This window comes from Lithobates pipiens, unplaced genomic scaffold, assembly GCF_037356315.1.
Source record: "Lithobates pipiens isolate NorthernLeopardFrog02 unplaced genomic scaffold, aLitPip1_a1.2 Scaffold_1, whole genome shotgun sequence".
Classification (NCBI taxonomy): Eukaryota; Metazoa; Chordata; class Amphibia; order Anura; family Ranidae; genus Lithobates; species Lithobates pipiens.
This window is the reverse complement of record NW_027507685.1, coordinates 112,741,505-112,763,490: the sequence shown is the minus strand read 5'-3', so window position 1 is coordinate 112,763,490 and position 21,986 is coordinate 112,741,505. Positions and strand designations below refer to the sequence as shown.

The 21,986-nt window shown below is 45.5% G+C and overlaps 1 protein-coding gene across 1 annotated transcript in view; it reads right to left on the bottom strand.

Moving 5' to 3' along the window:
- Positions 1-2,197: 2,197 nt before the first annotated feature.
- EDA (ectodysplasin A) overlaps positions 2,198-21,986 on the bottom strand; it is a gene marked incomplete in the record, with an annotated part of 49,113 nt that continues 29,324 nt past the window's right edge. Inside the window, 2 exon segments of the mRNA XM_077474242.1 lie at positions 2,198-17,800; positions 21,362-21,483. Coding sequence (XP_077330368.1) covers positions 17,549-17,800; positions 21,362-21,483 — 374 coding nt within the window.

The window sequence follows — 21,986 nt, the reverse complement described above, 5'->3', positions numbered from 1 at the left end:
CCAGGTCCCCAAACACTTTTTAGTACAGTAATTTGCATATTAACCTTTAAAATTAGCACTTTAGATTTCTCCCATAGACTTGTACAGGGTGTTCCGGCTTTTCGAATTTGCAGCGAACAGCCCAAATTGTTCACTGTTCGCTTAACAGGCAATTTCGAGTCGAACATGAGCTCAACTCGAAGCTCATCCCTATATCTGGGTCATTCTACACCGCCATGGTCACTCACTTGCCGATATTAATGCCGCGCTTTGTGACAGAATAGTAATTTTTTTTCTTCATCAGCTCGTGGTTGTTTTTAGTACATAACACTTGACAAATGTCCTTTTTCTGTTGTAGCTCTAAAAGGAATGGGTTGATACAGCAAAAGGCCTAACATCACCCTTCCGTAAATGCCGGTTTTCTTAGTAAGGTGATGGGAGGAGGAAGGGCCATCCACATGGCCAGAATTGTGTACAATGGTCCAAATAGCTTTACCTAAAATAGAAATAAACGTTACAAAATAGGTTATGTAAAGTAAAATAGAACTGCTTTTATTGTGTTAATTTTCTCTACCTGCTTTGTGCACATCCTGTAGACTAGGGGTCAGCAACAGGTCAATCGCGGTCATGTGCAGCAGCTCCTGATGTCCTCTGCCACCTCCCAAACCTCACCCCAGAGCAGCAATAGGCAACACAGAGCCCGAGGAAGTCCTAGGCTCCTCCTTGGCTCCGATGTCCTCCCTCACTGCAGGTGCTGCTACCTCTGAAATCTACTGAGTTTCACAGAGGGAGGGGTGAATTTGTGGTGTGGGCTATCTTACCTTTTGGGATAAACTTTTGTACTAGGAGGGGGAGATGTGCAATACTGCTGACCCATGCACTGTACACTACAGACTAACTCCTTGCATTACATGATCATGACCTCTGAGTTACTCATTCCTGACCCATATATTACTTACTCTTGACCCCTACATTCTGCATTACTTACTCCTGACCCCTGCATTCTACGTTACTAACTCCTGACCCCTGCATTCATTTCTCCTGACCCTTGCATTCTGTGTTACTCATTCCTGACCCATACATTACTTACTCCTGACCTAGACGCCTCCTTGGCTCTGATGTCCTCTCTCACTGCGGTTGCTGCTACCTCTGAAATCTACTGAGTTTTACAGAGGGAGGGGTAAATTTGTGCTGACTCCTGCATTCTGTGTTACACATTCTTGACCCCTGAATTCCGGGTTACTCGTTCCTGACCCCATACATTCTGTGTTACTCGTTTCTGGCCCATACATTATTCCTGCATTACTTCTGCGTTACTTACTCCTGACCCCTGCATTCTGCGTTACTAATGCCTGCATTCCATGTTACTCATTCCTGATCCCTGCATTAATTTCTCCTGAACCCTGCATTACTAACCCCTGCATTCCTTGTTACTAATTCCTGACCCCTGCATTCTGCGTTACTAACGCCTGCATTCCGTGTTACTCATTCCTGATCCCTGCATTAATTTCTCCTGACCCCTGCATTCTATGTTACTGATTCCTGACCCCTGCATTCCGGGTTACTCATTCCTGACTCCTGCATCAATTTCTCCTGAACCCTGCATTACTAACCCCTGCATTCCTTGTTACTCATTCCTGACCCCTGCATTCTGCGTTACTAACCCCTGCATTCCGTGTTACTCATTCCTGATCCTTGCATTAATTTCTAATGACCCCTGAATTCCGGGTTACTCATTCCTGACTCCATACATTCTGTGTTACAAATTTCTGACCCATACATTACTTATTCCTTAATTCCGTGTTACTCATTCATGACCCCTGCATTAATTTCTCCTGACCCCTGCATTCTGCTCTACACTCTGGTGAACCTCGATACTTCCATGTTGTTCAGGTAGATCTTCACCTCTCCAGAGTTGAGTATCCCTGCTGTGAACTTCCTTGTGATGTGGACGCTCCAGCAGTGGCTCAGCATCATAATTCTACTGCATTGACTACGTCAAACATGCTAGCACACCGCTTCTTGGAGAGGCAGCTTGTATTCCAACCCAGGAGTGTGCAGCGGAGGGTGGCAAGGACACCCTGAATGGTGTGCTCCAAAGTTCTGTAGCTGTGGTACTTCTACTTGGGTTTATGCTCATTGGTCAGTATTGGGACCGTGCGTATCGGCATTCACCACCACTTATTCTAGTGACAAGGAGGAAATGATCAGCTGGAAATGCGGATGAAATACAAGTTTTTATCTGTAAAATACAAATCAATTTACATAAACTTACATCCTAGTTTTTATATACATGATATTTACAAATGACATAATTATGCCAATTTACAAAGCAGCTTCATTATCGCTTCCAGCCCAATGCAAAGCACAATGTCCAGGTACACCGGGGCTCACGGGTTCTCGCATTCTCCTCTTTTTATCTTTATTGGACAACCAGACAAATACATTGCAGTGCAGACAACAAGGATGGAAGTCCCATCAGCAGACAACAAGCTGGTAACCGGATTCCTATCTGATGATGAACATAATATGTGAAATGGTGAACAGCCATTTGATTCGGATCACTAAGAATACCCATGAATGCGGGTTACATTGTCTGTACCCCGTTACAGAGAACGGAGAGAAATAGGACATGCAACTTCAGTGGGTTTCCCACCATTTGAGCTTTAGTGAATGTGTCCCTTTAAATGTTCCCCCCACCCTTGAGTGGCAGCCACATACCTAAATACTTACCTTTAACCAGGCTCTATTCCTCACTTTGTATGTCCATGCATTCCTGTGGTTGAAGCTGTACTCCGTTGGATGGCTGGAGGCAACTGTGAGTACAGACCAGCTATAGGAATGAATGGGTTGAGTGCCACCCATTTGCAGGAGGAGATAGGCATTGCCAGGACATTTTTTTTCTGAAAAAGTGAAGGACTCAATAGCAGGGTTGAAGATATTTAGGAAGGTGGCTCCTGCCTGGGGAGGGCACCAGATCAGGGACAACTTCGCTAAACGTCAGGTTGTTCTTTAAATTATGAAATGTCTTTTTGAACTTCAGTTTTCTGCTCTCCTGAGGTGTCGGCCGATTTCATTGATACAATACTGGCCAAGTAATAGTATATTAATGGCTATTAGAACCCTGCACAGCCAACCTCCTGCCTATAACAAATGATAGGGCCCCACCCTGAGTACAGACTAGGTATAGGAAAACATCGGATAAGTGCCACCCTTGTGCCGTAGGAGCTGATCATGGGCAACACATTAATCTGTAAAGGCTTTGAGTAAAGGACTCAGGGCAGGGTTGAAGATATTTAGGTAGTTGGCTCTCACTTGGGGAAGGCAATGGACCACTGAAAGGGCAACCTCTCTAAAAGTCATCAGACTTCAGTTTTCTGCTCTCTGAGGTGTCAGCCAATTCCATTGATACAATACTTCCAATTTACAGTATTTTACTCAGAACTCCTAACCCCAGATAGCCAGCCTCCTGCATATCCCAAATGATGGAGGCCACCATGAGTATGGACCAGGTATAGAAATAAATAGGCTGAGTGGCACCCATGTGCAGTGGGAGCGGAGTAAGGGCAGCTCAGAGTAAAGGACTTGGGGCAGGGTTGAAGACAGTTGGCTCCCACTCAGAGAAGGGAATGGACCTTTAGTGAAGTTGTCTTTTTAAGTGGTCAAGTTCCCCTTTTAGAATTTGAACATCTTTCTGAAGTTCAGTCTTTCTGCTCCCTGAGGTATCAGTCATTGTCATTGCTAGAATTATGGCCATGTAATAGTATATTAATGGTTCTCAGAACCCTAGACAGTAAACCTCCCACATATCCCAGATGATGGAGCCCACCATGAGGAACGGATCAGGCATAGGAATGAATGGGATTGAGAGGGAGCTGAACATGGGCAATACATTCTTCTGCAAAAGCTTTGTGTAAAGGACTCCAGGCAGAGTTGAAGATATTTAGGCAGTTGGCTCCCACCTGGGGAAGGGAAATTACTTCTTCAAGGACAACTTCACTAAAGGTCAAGTTCCCCTTTTTGAAGTTCAAAAATACATTTTCGTAATTAGTCCTTCTGCTCTCCCACATATCCCAGAGGATGGAGCCCACCATGAGGAACGGATCAGGCATGGGAATGAATGGGGTTGAGTGGCACCTATTTACAGTGGGAGCTGAGCATGGGCAGTACATTCTTCTGCAAAAGCTTTGAGTAAAGGACTCCGCGCATGGTTGAAGATATTTAGGCAGTTGGCTCCCACTTGGGGAAGGGAAAGGACCACTTCACGGACAACTTCACTAAAGGTTAAGAAAGTTACCCTTTTTGAAGTTCAAAAAGACATTTCGTAATATTAGTCTTTCTGCTCTCTGAGGTGATCAGCTGTTTTCATTGATGGAATACTGGCCCAGTGACAGTATTTTAATCAGAACCCCTAAACCTAGAAAACTAACCTCCCGCATATGCCAAATGATGAAGCCCACCATGAGTACGGACCAGGCATAGGAATGAATGGGATTGAGTGGCACCCATGTGCAGTAGAAGTATTTTCTTCTGCAAAGGCTTTGTGAGGCCACAGAGTAATGCCTGGTACAGACGATGAGATTATCGGACGAATGATAGTCCTTTTTTTTTTTGGCATGCTAGTCTTAAAAAAATAAGAGGCTACTAAAGTTACAAAAAATCTTGTAAGAATAAAAATTCGGAAGATATCTAATAATGTAGTGTATTTTTGTGTTTGTCCCTTCAGATGAGCGGTCGTGATTGGCTCTTGAAAGCAGTGTATGAACGATCAGATTATGATTTGCTTTTGAAAGCGGTATTTTTTTTTATCTTGAAGGACTCAGGGTGGGGTTGGAGATATTTTAGGTAGCTGCCTCTCACTCGGTGAAAGGAAAGGACCACGTCAAGGACAACTTCTCGAAAAGTCAAGTTGCTGTTAAAATTATGGAACGTCTTTTTGAAATAGTCTCCTGCTCTCTGTGGTTGTCGGCCAATTACATTGATACTGATCATGTGATGGTATAGTTAATACTAATCAGGACTCGTAGACAATATCCAAAATGAACAGAAGCCCAAACTGCTGACCTCTCCGCTTTTCAACCTTCACATTTCGTCCTGAGATCAGAAAAATCCTCCTTTTATCATTTGTATCGTTATCTGATGTAATATAATAGCACACTGGATATCTCTGGGTTTGCCCACCGTTGGGGGGGGGGGGGGGGGGGAGAGGGAATCTGCGGTATGAGACGGCTACAGCAAAAAACATTTTCAGTGGGGTGAGGAATTTGCGTGAGGCGTTGGTGTGGAAACATTCCGCCATCACTCACCAATAAGGAGCGAAAAATGAGTTCATGGGGAAGGAATGACATTGTGTGGGACCCACGTCCGTACCATGGAGGCACAACACTCACATATTCTCATTCATCCAAAAAAAAAAATATGAACGGCATTCATTTGGCCCCGGCCATGAGAAGAATATTACCCGGCCCATCCATACGAAGTTTATTTAGTGTTTTTATTGTGTCACATACCAGTTGTGCATTCCTCATCCAATTTGTGCTGGATGACATTCTAAAAAGGAAAAAAAAAAAAAAAAAAGACTTGGCGATCCGACTTCTGGGAAAGGGGATCCGTCTCATAAATTACACTTCAAAAAGCTAAAATTGTATTCTGCTAATTTATTACTTTCTTTATTTTGATTGTCGTACTATTAGAACTGAGTTTCTCTGCCTCATTCGCTAATGTTGTTACATTTTATAATTAGAACATTCTAATAAGAATAAAGAAAAACAGATTCAAAGCTCTTCAAGAAAATGCAGAGCGATTTTTATTTATTTATTTATTTTTATTTTATTTTTTTGGGGGGATCGAATTGTAGAGTCAGTTTAAAGGAGCAGTAAAGTCGGACTGTTGGCTTTATGTACAATAAAAGCCCATATATACTGGACCTCCATCTCAACTGCAGTAATCCATAAAAAAAAAAAAAAATCTTTTACTTCTTATGGGGGCTGTCTGTACGCTCTGTGACTCTTTTTATGACTTTCTGTCATGTGGCTGCAGTGCAGTTTAGATGTAGCATAAGAAAGGGCAGTAGGTAGGTGCTGAATACAGGATGGGCCAGAGATATCACTACCTATAGCAAGGGGGCGGTCTCACTGCTGATAGCATGAGGAGTGGAGGAGGTGCTTTGCTATGATTGACACAAGTGGATGGAGATACCTATAGCAAGGAGGTGCCCCACTGCTGATATAGCATATCACCTCCTCCACCCCTTGTGCTATCAGCAGTGAGTCCCCTTTCTATAGGGTATGTCCATGCACTTGTGTCAATCAATGCAAAGCACCGCCTCCACCCCTTGTGCTATCAGCAGTCAGGCTGCCCCCTTCTATAGGTATCCTCATCCACTTGTGTCAATCAACGCAACGCATTGCCTCCACCCCTTGTGCTGATTGACAGTCTCACTGCTGATAGCACAGGGGGTGGAGGAGGTGATTTGCTATCAGCAGTGAGACTGCCCCCTTCTATAGGTATCTCCATCCACTTGTGTCAATCAAGGCAAAGCACCACCTCCACCCCTTGTGCTTATTGACACAAGTGGATGGAGATACCTATAGAAAGTGGGCGGTCTCATTTCTGATAGAATGAGGGGTGGAGGTGGTGCTTTTCTGATTGACACAAGTGGATTGAGATGCCTATAGAAAGGGGGCGGTCTCACTGTGATAGCACGAGGGGTGGAGCCCGTGCTTTGATTGCCCCAGGTGGATGGAGATGCCGTCACCATTACAGGTCAAATTGAGGAGGTTCTCACGTAACTTTGTAGTCCTTTCCAGTACCGGCTTACAATGGGTGTCTACACTGCTATCAATGGAGAAGGTAGGAAAGGGTGTAGTTACTAGGTGAAAGAACTGGGGCAGAATGTAAGGCAGGGGTCTCTAAACGGGCCAGTTTACTGCCCTTCAGACTTTAGGGGGGTGGACTGCGGCCAAAGGGAGTAGAAAATTCCCCATCATTGATTTTAGTGGAAGGAATAATGCCCCATTGTTATCAACATCGTGGCAATATTAATACCACTGATGCTAACAGTGGGAGGAATTGCACCTCATCATTGTTAGGAATGGAACCCCATAGAAAGGGGCAGTTGTGGATGGAGTAGTACCCCAAGGGCTGGACAGAGGCAAGCAAAGGCCCCAGCTGTACCTAATTCCGTAGATACTGAGGTGTTGGTGCCCATGCAGGCTCTTCTCCCTCTTCCCAGTGTAACGCGTCCAGGATGGATCAGAGTGACTCACTGTGCTGACGCTGACCAATAACAATCGTTCTGGTCCATCCTGTAGGTGCTGCACAAAGAAGTTGGAGGTTTTCAAATGCCCCGACTGCTGCGTGGGCACCGACAGCTCCGTATCCACAGAGTCAAGTACAGCGGGGGCTGGGAGGGTATTTGAGGTTGGGTCACCATCACTTGAAGCCTTTAAATCAGTATTTGGGGTCCATTAACACCAGAAAGTGCACGTTTTCATGTATTTCCACATGTGCTTTTTCTAAGTATTGTTGGCATTGGGATGGACAGGTCACCAAAAGAGCCAAACCTTTTTTTTCGCACCCAGTCGCATTTACGTGTGTTACGTTTACACACCTTTGTGTTGCAAAAAAAAAAGAAAATGCAGCAGGATCTATGCTTAGCTAACACTTATTAGAAATGCACCCCATTGCACCCCTGGGCCCTAGATTGGCTGTACAGGCAGGTTTCCCAGTCCAGCCCCCGACCTTATGCACGTCGCTGGATCGTGATCAGGCTCAGGTGAGTATGAGAGCCAAGGCTCTCTCGCTTCTCATTGGCTCCCACTGCTGTCACTCTCAAAGCCAATCTGCTATCACAGCCAGTGTGGAAGGAGCCCCGCTCTGTGCGTCTTATGGACACAGGCGGCTCAGGAGAGAACACGAGTGCCCCTATAGCAAGCACCTTGCTAAGGGGGCACATGGTGGGGTGGGAGGAGGAGGAGCCAGGAGTGCCAGTGGGGGGGGACCTGAGAAGAAGATGATCGGGGGCTACTCTGTGCAAAAATCATTATAGAGCCGGTAAGGTACAGTAGTGCCTTGGATTACAAGCATAATTTGTTCCAGAAGAATGCTTGTAATCCCAAGCACTCGTATATCAAGTGAGTTTCCCCATAGGAATAAATGGAAACTTCTAGTGTGAGTGCTAGTGTATGCAGTAACGCATGTGGCCAGAGGTGGGTGGGGGGCGTCGGAGACACTAGTGTATGAAGTACCGCATGTGGCCAGAGGTGGGTGGGGGGGCATCGGAGAAGCTCGGAAACCACTCGTAGACACTAGTGCATGCAGTACCGCATGTAGTCAGAGGTTGGTGGGGGGCATCGGAGACGCTCGGAAACACTAGTGTATGCAGTACTGCATGTGGCCAGAGGTGGGTGTCGGAGACGCTCGGAAACACTAGTGTATGCAGTATCACATGTGGCCAGAGGTTGGTGGGGGGCGTCGGAGACACTCAAAAACACTAGTGTATGCAGTACCGCATGTGGCCAGAGGTGGGCGCCGGAGACGCTAGTGTATGCAGTACCGCATGTGGCCAGTGGTGTGGGGGGGGTGTCGGAGAACCTTGAAGACACTAGTGTATGCAGTAATGCATGTGGCCAGTGGTGTGGGGTGTCGGAGAACCTCGGAAACACTAGTGTATGCAGTACTGCATGTGGCCAGAGGTGGGTGTCAGAGACGCTCGGAAACACTAGTGTATGCAGTACCACATGTGGCCAGAGGTGGGGGGGACGTGTCGGAGACACTAGCGTCTCCGAGCGTCACCAGCTCCCCCACTGCTCTGGCCACATGCAGTACGGCACACCCCAGAGGTTTAAGAAAATAAAACAGCTCGTATTGCGAAACACTTGTAAAGCGCGTTACTCGTAGTCCGAGGTTTTACTGTATAACGTGTTTTTTATTTAATAAAACAAACCTTTAGAAACCGTTCTAACGTCTGTAGGTTTAAAACAAGATATCTGGATGAAATTTTTGATTCGGGAAGATCGTTTCCACCAAAGACTCCACTTCAGCTTAAAAAAGGCAGACGGGAAGCTGGAGGTTCCATGATGGGAAAATCTGAACCCTCTCCCCATCTCTCTGTGTTCATGTTTTGTACTGAAGAATACAATGTGACCTTTTTACCGAGACCGTGGTAATTCGGGATTTCGACATGCAGAATCCCGGGAATGGTCTGTGGCCATATATGGGAAGATCTTCCCATCGTTGACAAATAGCGTGAAGGCGCTCACAGCTTCAAGCTGCAACCTATACCAGAGGGGAGTACAGGGGTTTATATAACACTCGCTGTATACTGACACCGATCTAGATGGGTATCTCCGCTACTTTAATCTTTTTAAAGTGGTTGTAGAACTTTCCCTATCCCCAGTGAAGAGACTGGCCTCAGGTGATACACAGGTTCAACTTATGGAGGAGGATTGGTTTCAACTCTGCGGCTCTTACGTTGGAATTAATATATGTATCTGGGACTCGTGGTTAGGAGCTTAAATCTTCGATCTATTTAACTCCTTGGCGACAGTATGCAAATATGTGGGCCTCACCGGGGCCCTCGACTCTAAGAGGCCATATATTTGCGTACCAGAACGCCCTCGGCACAGTTGCCGGCGACTAACTGATCCAATCATGTGACCGCTGCGTTAGCCAATCACGGTGGTGACATGACCACAAACCCTGCCACCACCCCCTGGCATCTGAAGGGTCAGGAGGCACCAGCATCAAAGGGGTCAAGATACATTACAAACTAAGGAAATCCTTAGGGGTGTAGAAAGCTGGTGGTCCAACCCAACGGTAATACCCGTAGGATAAGCCTAAAGCTGGCAGTGATGAACTGGTCCAAATTTGGTATATATGTGGCCCTGTTGGCCCCGCGGGGTTCCTCCCACCCAACATCCTGCAAGTGAGAAAAAAAAAAAAGGAACCTACGGGAAAAATTTCAGCTGCATCTGAGTGGGTTGGCGGTCGGCCGTCGGAATACAATCGATGCAGCAGGAAAATGGAGGAATCTGTAAGGCTCCAGCACTACTTATCCAATCCTCCATCTGTATATATACGGCCTCTCAGCGGGCGACCGGCCCTATGTGCTACAACTTACCGCGCCGAGTGCGGGCTACCAAACGCAGTAGCCAGCCGGGGTTCGGTAAGCTCCCGATGCATAATTGCAATCGGGAGCGTTCTGATCATTTGACTGCCAGTCACATGACCCAAAGGCACACCTATTGGCTTTTCCAAATCTTAAAGGGCCGGATACATACTGCCAACATGTCATTGTTTCTACAGTTCCCAATCCTTCCAGTTCCTGATCATTACGTAGTTACATAGTTAGTCAGGTTGAAAAAAGACACAAGTCCATCCAGTTCAACCAAAAAATCATCATTACGTAGCTGAAGGCAACCTACAGGTTCTCTTCAGGCCAAAGGGCATTAGAGGCGTCTTAAAGGCCTTCTTAGCCCTTGTACACACGGTCAGACATTCTGCCAACCAAATCCGTTGGATTTTGTCCGACGGATTGTGTACGAAACAGTTGCATACACACGGTTGGACCAAGTTGTTGGAAAATCCGATCGTTCAGAACGTGATGACGTTATTTCGTTACGACGGGACTACGTTCATGCTAGTAGCCAATAGCTTTGGTCTAGGAATTTGATCTGAGCATGCGTGGCACTTTGTCCAATCGGAATTCTCTACACATGATCGGAGTATGTCCGATCGGACCAGTTTGTCGGAAAATATTTCCAACAAGTTGGAAAATTGGGCCTGACGGATATTCCGACGGAATCAGTCCGATGCATACCACACACAGTCAGATTATCCGACAACACGGTCCGATAGGACACATTCCGACGGATCCTCCGACCGTGTGTACAAGGGCTTAGAGGCCCGATTGGACAAAGTGCGTGGCACTTTGTCCAATCGGAATTCTCTACACATGATCGGAGTATGTCCGATCGGACCAGTTTGTCGGAAAATATTTCCAACAAGTTGGAAAATTGGGCCTGACGGATATTCCGACGGAATCAGTCCGATGCATACCACACACAGTCAGATTATCCGACAACACGGTCCGATAGGACACATTCCGACGGATTCTCCGACCGTGTGTACAAGGGCTTAGAGGCGTCTTTTTTTTTTTTCGTGTCCACCTCAACTGCAAGGATGGAAAGCTCTTTTTTCATAGCCAACACTTACCGCCAAAGGATTCCATAAATGATCCTGATATTGCGGTTTAGGCTGGACTGGTCATTTTAATATCTTGCTACTAAGATATTTAACTGTTTCTTGGCAGTCCACTGGAACCCTTATTGGGGCTTTTGTAGTGGCCCCTTTCTGCTATTATGATGACCTAGCGAGAATCGCTATGAAAAGCAAATGATCACTAAACAAATGGAACACATGGCTCCCTGTGGAGCAGTGATCACTAAATGGTGGACCACGGTCTGGCCCCAGACCAAGCGAAAGTCCTGTCCGGACCACAGTCGTGCCATTTAGCAGTTGTGTGTCCTCTTCCAGGGTCTCCAGCCCTGCTGCCACCATCCTCACAGTGAGCAGGGAGGTGCTGCAGATCTCCACAGAGTGCGGGAGTTTTTTTTTTTAAAGAAACAAGCGTGTGATCACCTGCTTGTTACCATAAGTTTGGCCGCTCCCGCCCTCCATCCAGATCTGCAACACCTCCCTTCGCCCACTGTAAAGGATGACACCGGCACCTGGCGGGAGACCCGGGAGAGGACAGTCCACCTGAGAAGTGCAGGGGAGGCTGGAAATGAAAGGGGCACTCAGGGCTGCAATATCATAGGGTGCGATGACATGAAGGGAAACTGAGGACACTGAAGGGGATCTGTAAAGTAATGGGGGAGTTGTGATATGAAGGGGGAAGGAGGACACTGTTGTGATGTGTTATAGTGCAAACATGAGATTCTGACCTCCTGCCGCGGGAAAATTTTTACTAACTGGACCATCATCAATTTTAATTGGAGACCCTTTTTTAAAGAGGTCACATGGAGCAGTGTCATGTACAGACTCTCTCAACCTTTTTAACATGGAGGAACCCTTGAAATAACCTTTCGGTCTCAGGAAACCCCTGTTAAAGATTGCTATATCTACAACTGATGATACATCAGTGCGATGGTCAATGGAAGAGTGCTCCTTATATCTGTGGTCTTGGGAAAGACTCACCCCCTACAGATAGCTAAAAAGATCATTGGTGTCACTGGGAACTTATCTGAGAGGCAAAATGTGGTCATTATTTGAGGAACCCCTAGCAACCATTGGAGGAACCCTTGGGTTCCACAGAACCCTGGTTAAAGGGATTGTAAAGTGAATTTTTTTTTTAAATAACATATTATATTTACCTCCACTATGCAGCTCATTTTGCACAGAGTGGCCCCGAACCTGCTCTTCTGGGGTCCCTCGGCGGCTGTCTCTGCTTCCTCCCGCAGGTGCTTCTCACGTTCGTGCGAGCTCCCTCGCATGGTGAGAAAGCACCTGTGGGCACGCTCCCGTGATATAGCCGCTCGCTGTATCACACGGCCTCGCCCCCCGGCGCTCTGCGTCAGTGGATGTTATTGACAGCAGCGCGAGCCAATGGCTGCGCTGCTTTCCATCCATCCACTCCAGCTAACCAGCGGCCAGGCTGAGTGGTGAAGAGGAAGTCGGGGAGGAGCGCATGACTTTCGAGGGGTGAGGTAAGTAAAATGGGGGGGCTGGGGGGGCGCAGGCACTGTCAGATGTTTTTTCACCTTTTACCTTTACAACCCCTTTAAGAAACCCTGGTCACGCATATGAAGTTTTGTGAGATTTATTGCTACTACATTTTTTTTTTTTTTTTTTGTGTAGCTTCCTCTAAACCAGATTCTCAACCAGGGTTCCTCCAGAGGTTGCTAGGGGTTCCTTCAGCATTGAGCAATTTCTGTCTCTCAGATAAGTTCCCACCGACACAATTGATCTTTTTAGCTATCAGCAAGGAGGTAATTCTTCCCAATGACCACAAGTGTAAGGAGCATTCTTCCCACTGACCATCACACTAATGTATCATGAGTTGTAGATTTCAAATTTTTAGCAGGGGTTCCCTGAGACTGGAGAACTATTTCAAGGGTGCCTCTGTATTGGAAAGGTTGAGAAAGACTGCTCTAAACCATTTGTAGATCTGTGTAACCTCTGATCAGAACCACTCAGGGCTTCCATGGGAATCCCTCTCTTCCCGCCTGGAGGTGAGGGATGTATAAACGTTTTGGGGTCTCGGATTCACTAAATCTGGATTTAGGGTATAGAGCAGGGATATGCAATTAGCGGACCTCCAGCTGTTGCAAAACTATGAGTCCCATCATGCCTCTGGGTGTCATGCTTGTGGCTGTCAGAGTCTTGCTATGCCTCATGGGACTTGTAGTTCTGCAACAGCTAGCGGTCCGCTAATTGCATATCCCTGGTATAGAGCAACCTATAGCACATCAAAAATAAATTCCCCTCTTCCTTCCCATACCATCCCATTATTTAAAATCATTGAGGATGCAATAATAGTACAACATTGAATATTTCGGTATATAATACCAGTACATTACACTGTATACAATGTCTTCTCTGCTTATGGACTTTCATGGTTATGCTGTCCTGTTGGGTCCCAGGTCCTCCTCCATAGGAGCCATGGTTTCCATACACTGCACTGCAGATGGACAAAAAGCCTGGCACAGCTGTATGCCATCTGGAATAATTGGTTCTGTAATATTTGGCTATATTTGCACTATACACCGATAGTTCTGGGTGCGCATTGCCCGATTAGTTTGTATGGCTCTACCGCTTGTCCGGAAAGGAATAATTATCTGGTGTCGGGCTATGTGATAGAAGAGTTGGCCACATGCATGGGACATCGGATCTAGAACTACTTTCAGGTAATTTTCTCTCTTCTACGAGAGAACCCATATGTTGTATATTTAGTTCTTCAAGCTGAACTCCAGGCAAATCGGTAATGAAAGAATTGGAACTATGCTTTGGGGTGGCGAGAAAGTAAGAATCCGAACTATGCTTTGGGAGGAGAAGAGAGTTAAGCCTCGTACACACACGATCGGATTTTCATCCATGAATTGTGTGATGGCAGACTGTTTGCCTAAAAGCTGACTGTTAGTACGCTCCATCATACAATTGTTGTCCAACTTTCAGCCAACAAATGTTGGTTGGCAGGCTAGTAAATTTTCGGCGGACAACAGATTGTTGATAGATTTTCATATCGTGTGTACACAAGTCTGTCACCCAAAAGTCCAAACACAACATTAGCAGAAGGTGACCAAAGGGTGGCCCTCAAGAACTGAAATTCCACGTAGTAAGTCACTACATTTGTTGGCCGAAAATTGTGTACAGTTTGTATGCAAGACAAGATCCTGGCACACGCCCTTCGGACAAAAAGCCTGACGCTTTGTTGGCCAACAATCCGATTGTGTGTACAAGGCTTAAGAATTGGAACTATGTTGGGGGGGGGGGGGGGCTCTAGGTAATGTAAAGAGATCCTGGCGTTGAGCTTTAAAATAATCTATGCAGTGTTTCCTGCAGAAGCAGCATACACATGCCCAGACATAAAAAAAAGAAACCTTGCAGAATACAAACAGGCTCATTATAATTTCCTCTGCAATATAACATTTTCTTTCACATTTCAAACTCTTCACGTACTGACCAGAAAAGTTCCACATTTAGCCAGGTTTGCATTAGAGAGGAGACCCAAAGATCCCTTCAGAGGTTACACCTCCAACATCAAACAAAAGTCTATGGACATTTGACCATCACACCTATATGAGCTCATTGGACATCCCACTCCAAAGCCACGGCCATCGATATGAAGTTGCCCCAGTCTTTTGGGAAGACTTTGGCTGTGGGAATTTGTGGCCATCTGTGGTCAGGTACTGATGTTGACCTGGCTCCACACATCATGGCTCATGTTGGGCACCAAAAAAAAAAAAAACAACACAAAAATATTCCTGGCTCACACTTGGCATTCTAATATAAAGGTGTACAGTAGGAATGAGGTCAGGGCTCCATGAAGGACATTCGAGTTCCTCTACACCAGTGGTTCTCAACTTCTGTCCTCAGGACCCACTAACAGGCCAGGTTTGCAAGATGACTAAAATACATCACAGGTGATATCATTTGCTGCTCACTGATTGCCATATTCTAGTCTGCATCTCCTTAAGGCTGGGGTAGGCAACCTGGGGCCCTCTAGCTGTTGCAGAACTACAAGTCCCATCATGCCTCTGGGAGTAATTGTAACTTCCAGCCTTGCAATGACTCATGGGAAATGTAGTTCCACAACAGCTGGAGGGCCCCAGGTTGCCTACCCCTGCCCTAAGGTAATACTTAAAATCTGGCATGTTAGTGAGTTCTGAGGCGTAGAGTTGAGAACCCCTGCTCTACACCTAACTGGTCAAAACATATCCTTATGGAGACATTGGATGAGAAGACCTAACTCATTCCAATTCATCCCAAAGGTGTTACGTAGGGTTGGGTCAGGTCTTCTCAACCAACATCAGTTCCTGCCCTTATTCCATTTCATCCCAAAGGTATTCTTTATGGTTAAGGGCAGGTACTGATGTTAGATGAGAAGACCTGGCGCCACACATCATGCCTTGTGTTGGGCACCAAAAAAAAATAAAAAGACCTGACTCTCAATTGGCATTCCAATCCAAAGATGTTCTTCAGGTGAGGTCAGGGCTCTGGTGTGGAGAAACTTGAGTGTCCTGCACAAACTGGTCTCATCATGTCTTTATGGAGATGTTATTGAGAAGACCTGACTCAACCCTACGGAATACCTTTGGGATGAAATGGAATGAGTCAGGTCTTCTCAACCCACATTTCCATAAAGACATGGTGTGACCAGTTTGGTGTGGAGGAACTAGACTGTCCTATACAGAGCGCCGACCTTGACCCTACTAGGTATTCTCATCCAACATTAGTACCTGACCTCACAAATGGGAACAGTGTTGGATGAGAAAACCTGGCTCCACACATCATGCCTCACGTCGGGCACAAAAAAAAAAAAAAAAAAAAAGAAAGACCTAGCTCACAATTGGTATTCCAATTCACAAGTGTTTAGTAGGTTTGAGGTCAGGGATCTGTGCAGGACACTCAAGTTTCTCCACACCAAAATTGGTAACACCATGTCTTTATGGAGGTGTTGGTTAAGAAGACCTGACTCAACCCTACGGAACATCTTTGGGATGAAAACCAATGAATCAGGTCTTCTCAACCAACATCTCCATAAAGACATGGTGTGACCAGTTTGGGGTGGAGGAACATGAGAGCCCTGACCTCATCCCTACTAAACACCTTTGGATTGGAATGGCAATTGTGAGCCAGGTCTTTCTATTTTTGATACCCAACTTAAGGCATGATGTGTGGAGCCATGTCTTCTCATCCAACATTGTTTCCATTTGTGAGGTCAGGTACTAATGTTAGATGAGAAGACCTGGCTCTGTACATCATGCCTCACATGTTGGGAACCAGAAAAAAAAAAAAGAAAGACCTGGCTCACAATTGGCATTCCAATCCAAAAAGTGTTTAGTAGGGTTGAGGTTAGGGCATTTTGTGCAGGACACTCGAGTTCCTCCAGACCAAACTGGTCACACTATGTGTTTATGGAAATGGTTGAGAAGAACTGACTCATTCCAAAGCCCTACTTCTGGAAGGCCTTTGGTACAAGGTCTTCTCATCTAACATCAGTACCTGCCCTTATTCTGTTTCATCCCAAAGGCCTTCCTAAAAGCAGGGAGAAGGTTCTGGTGTGGAGGAACAAGTATCCTGCACAAACTGGTCACAGCACGTCTTGATGGAGCTGTCTTTGTACACGGGGTCATACTGGAACAGAAAAGGGTCTTCACCAAACTGTTACCACAAGGCTGAAAGAGCAGGTTTGATGGTCAGGTGTCCACAAACGTTCAGGAGTACAGTGCACCTCTATGGCTTCACTGCATCTCTTTCTGTTGGTTGCAATAAACGCTGCTCTTTGAAAAGCAATCTGAAAAAAAAATCACAGGATGAGCTTTCTGACCTGCCTGGTACCTAGTATTATGTAATGCAATGGAACTGCGGCACAAATGAGGGTTGACTGTGTTTTATACAAGTGTCTCGTTACACTTGAGCCCCTTACACTTTGTATAAACGTATTTTTGTGGCCTATATATTATTCTTCACTTAAAAGATATGGTATAGGAAGAACGTTTTTTTGTATTTCAACTGCTCAATAACAATTGTTCAGCAGCGTTGCAGCTGCTGGATAGTGCAACATCAGGACCAACTGGTCTTCAGAACACTGGTAGGACAGTCCTAGGCACACTTGCTGAGTAGTCCCTGATAACGTGAGGATGATACTTCCATGGCGTGCGGTGACCAAGAACAAGAACCAGCTGATTCTTCATGTCCACTACGGCAACCCCAAGGCGGTATTCTCCCATCTTTCCACAATATTAGATGGGAAAAGTTAGGCTGACGTCTGTTCAATCCAATGGGATAGTAACACTGTATGGACCTTTATAAAAAAAAAAGTTTCACCACTCTCCATGGGAGTTTATGAGCCGGGGGCTTCACCCAATCGGATTGCCCCAAAAAATGTCGTATGTCTGCTCATGTTGATGGAGATGTCAGCATGAACCATCTTTACTGCGATCTTCTGTTTGGCTTTTAAAAGGCAAACTCCGGCCGTGTAGCAAGTATTGAAGTTGGTTTTCCCCGGCTCTATACTCCGCGTACACTGCAGGAACGGCTTCTCGTCCACCACCACCTCGTAACTGGCAAAATCTGGAAAGTTGATGTAGTAAACCTGGGAGAGGAAACACAATCCATCAGATCGACAGACCTTCTCGATCTCTTACAGCACCGCTCCCAAGGGCTTATCCAAACCATCTCCAGTGACCCCCACCAACTCCCGGGTGCCAGCATCTAAACCGCCCATCTTAGCATGCTGAGCAAAATAACTCAAGGATGCCGCACTCCAAGACAGCCTGGGTGGCTCAGGTAATGGAAAGCGGCCTCAGCCTAGGCTCCTCCCAGACCATGCCCTACCGACGTGTTTCGTCCCACCAAAAGCGTTTAGTTCTAAGACTAAGCCCTGTGGGTGGAGCTAAATGCATCAGGAGGGCATGGCCTAGGGGAGGAGCCTGCTTTCTATTAACTGAGTCACCGGGGCTTTTTAGAAGCATGGCAGGCACCTTTGAGTTATATTTTGCCCAGATCAACTGACTTTTCTTTAGTTTTTTAATGGAAGAATTGACTCTAAAGTGTAGGAATGTTGCACATATATATCAACGGATAAGTAATTACTTATCTGCTGTATGCTTACCGCCATTAGGCTCCATACAAAACCTCCAATCTGTGGTTGGGAGCCCAAGAGTTTGCGGCAGCCATGGGCAGGAAGCCTGTACAAGTCAATGACGGCTGATGGGGGCCATGGCTGCTGTGAGCATCAGGGATGTAAAATTCCCATCCCCCGACGCCCGGGACATTCAGTTCCAGCACCTGGCAAGGTTTTTTTTTTTTTTCTTTTTTTTTTTTTACATTTAGCCCTGCAGCAGGGTTTACAGCTGATGGTTGGCTCTCTTGTAAAAGCAATCTGAGCAGATAACTAGCTGCTTGATCACTATTACAAGCAGCAGGAGGGGGCGACCACCCCCCACCCCGCCGCCTTCCACAAGCTGTCCTGTCCCACCGGAACACCCAATTGACCAGCCGGAGCTTCTGATTGTGGAACAAAAACTGGAACCACTCTGTCTGCCTCTGATATTGGAAACAAGAAGCGATGAGCCTAATTACTTCCCGTTTCTCCGGCGCCATTTAAAAAAAAAAAAAGCAAAGCATTTGATATCGCCGATCTCTGAATTTTAAAAGATTTTAAGTGCAGAGGAGGGATTTGGGGTCTTCTAGATCCCAGACCCCCCTCCCCCATAATGAGGCCCTGTCACTGCCTATGGTGGTCAGAAGGGATAATTACATTCCTTGTGACAGCAATAAAAGTTTAAGAAAAAAGTTAAAGCGACAGTGTAAAAATAAAAAGATAAATGAAGAAAGAATAAAAAAAAAAGCTCTTGCGTGCAAAGGCAAACGCATGCATCGGTCGCGCACACACGCAAACAGTGATGTGAGGTATCACTGCAAACATCAGATCACGGGCAGTGATTCCAGCACCTCCTCCTCTGTATATATAAAGCGGTGCCCTGTAAAGTTTTTTTAAAGTGTCATTTTTTATATTTTACCAGGAAGAAAATGGATTATGTAATATTTTTTTTTTTGGGGGGCATTATAAATCAAAAAAAGTGTATTTTGATTCTAAAAAAACAATAGCATTTGAAAAACCACTGGGCAAAAATACCATGTGACATAAAAAAAATGCAACACCCATCAATTTATTCTCTAGGGCAGTGATGGCGAACCTTGGCACCCCAGATGTTTTGGAACTACATTTCCCATGATGCTCATGAACTCTGCAGTGTAGTTGAGCATCATGGGAAATGTAGTTCCAAAACATCTGGGGTGCCAAGGTTCGCCATCACTGCTCTAGGGCCTCTGCTTTATAAAAAAAAAAAAAAAGGAATATATATAATATAATAATAGTCAAATTTTAGGTGTATTCATTTGTTAGCTTCTTCTAAACATACTTTTCCTGGAAGATTTTTTTATTCATAGAAAAGGGCATCAAATGGTAAAATATTCAACAATGTACACAAAATATACTTTTTTTTTTATAAATATACCATAATTACTTTTGTTTTAGCTTTTTTTTGTTTTCACATTTCATATTATATTTTTAGAAATCGTTGCAAAGTATCTATAAGAGCCAATTAACATGGACCTTGCATAGAAATGGAAGAATTTTTTTTTTTGCCAGCTCCCCACCAATTCCATTGGCTTTAAAATGCAATTTGTAAAACTGTTCCCCCCCTCAAAAAACACTTTTTGGCTCGGACTTCTGAGAGGTGCAGCTGTGTTTTGCAAGAGTGCTTTCTTGGTGGGATTCTGAGCTTCAGGCTATGCCCAGAGGCACGGTGACCACACTTTTAACCCCCCCCCCCCCCCCCGGCAAGCGTCAGAAGCCAGGGCCAAAGATTTATTTTTTCTGGACGAATGATTTTACAATCGTCTTTCTAAAGAAATTTGTTATGAAGGGCTGGCAAAAAAAAAAAAGGGGACGTTCCATTTGCAATGGAAGGTCCGCTTAAAGTAATCTTTATTTCTGTTCAATTTCACACACTATATGGTCTAAAATGTTGTGGACCCCTGACCATCACACATATATGGACATCCCATTCCAAAACCATGGGTATAAAATCAAAACACAGCCATGCAATCTCAAATTAGACCAGTGGTGTCCAACTGTGGCCTGCAGGCCAGATGGACCATTCGTTTTCCTATATCTCACCCTTGGGGCACCATGCCACCCACTGCCACCAATGATGGGACACTATTCCTCTCATTGCCACCAATGATGGGGCACTATTCCTCCCACTGATACCAATGATGGGGCACCATTCCTATCTTGAATACCAACAAAGGTGCACTATTCCTTCCACTAAAACAAATGATGGGGACACCTGGCCCTCCTAATACCAGTTTGGCGGAAGACTGTTTTTTTTTTTCTGTTCCAACATTACCGTGCCCCTGTGTACAAAGCAAACTCCATAAAGACATGGTGTGGAGGAACCCCCTGACCCTCAAGACTACTTTTGGAAAACCTTTGGTATAAAGGTCTTCTTCTCCTGCCCTTAACCTTACAGAACACATTTTGGGATCAGGTCTTATCCCAAACGTGTTCAGTAGGTTTGAGGTCATGGAAGAACTCAAGTGTCCTGTACAGAGCCCTGACCACAACCCTACTTTTGGAAGACCTTTTGTATAAGGTCTTCTCATCAAGCATCAGTATCTACCCTCAACCCTATTGAACCCTTTTGGGATTCGATCTTCTCATCCCATGGGTGTTCAGTAGGTTTGAGTTCATGGAGGAAATTTAAGTGCCATGCCCAGAGCCCTAACCTCAACCCTACTGAACATCTTTGAGAAGAATTTGAAGGCCAGTTGTAAGCCAAGCCAATTTTTTTGTGCCCATCATGCGAGTCAGATCTTCTCATCCAACATCAGCACTTGATCTCAAATTCCCAGACACCCTCCAAAGTCTTGCGGAAAGTCTTCCCAGAGGAGTGATGGCTATAACAGCTGCAAAGAGTAGCAACTCCATATTTTTGGCCATGGGTCTGAAATAAGACAAACAAAGCCCACATAGGCTGGTCACAGGTCCACCAACCTTTGCCCATATATTGTATAGTATATTGTAATTGCAAAACATTTTCCAGTACAACATGAAAGTAGGAGTTAGGCCCAAGACCGTACTCACTTCTACCTGACTATAGATGAGGTAGGTACCATCCACCAGCACCTCCAGTTCTCCGCTGCGAGTGTGCAGCTTGAACACCCTGTGATTGATGGCCGTCCATGACCAGTCATGTAGGATTCCACCTGCAAGATCTCAGTGTGAGAGAATGTAGTCACTCAGTATATGTTACTAATAACAGCAGATAATCAACAGACAGAAAAATGTACAATTCATATCACCCTTACTGGAACTTCCACTGATGGGATCATGCGATGAAAAACATTTCAAATCTTAAAGACCTAAGCAATAAAAGTTTTTAATTTAGCGCTGCTTCTTTTTAGACCACGAAGGTCAATGCAGTGATCTGTAGACAGACCTAGAGTGTGACATTCAGGTGCACGTCAACCCATGGCTAAGGGGAACTAGACTGCTGAGCACACACTAAGTGCTGGATATACAGTATATGTAAATTTTACACGCACTGCCCTAATACCTACAAGTCCATGCAGTTTCCACAGGTACCTGGGTAGTAGGTGCTTCCAAGCTTCTTGGAGAACTTGCCCCCGCCCTATGGCAGACGTTGGCTCTTACTTGCTATTCTTTGAGCCAATCTGGGAATATCTGCAGAATGATATTCAGATCGCTG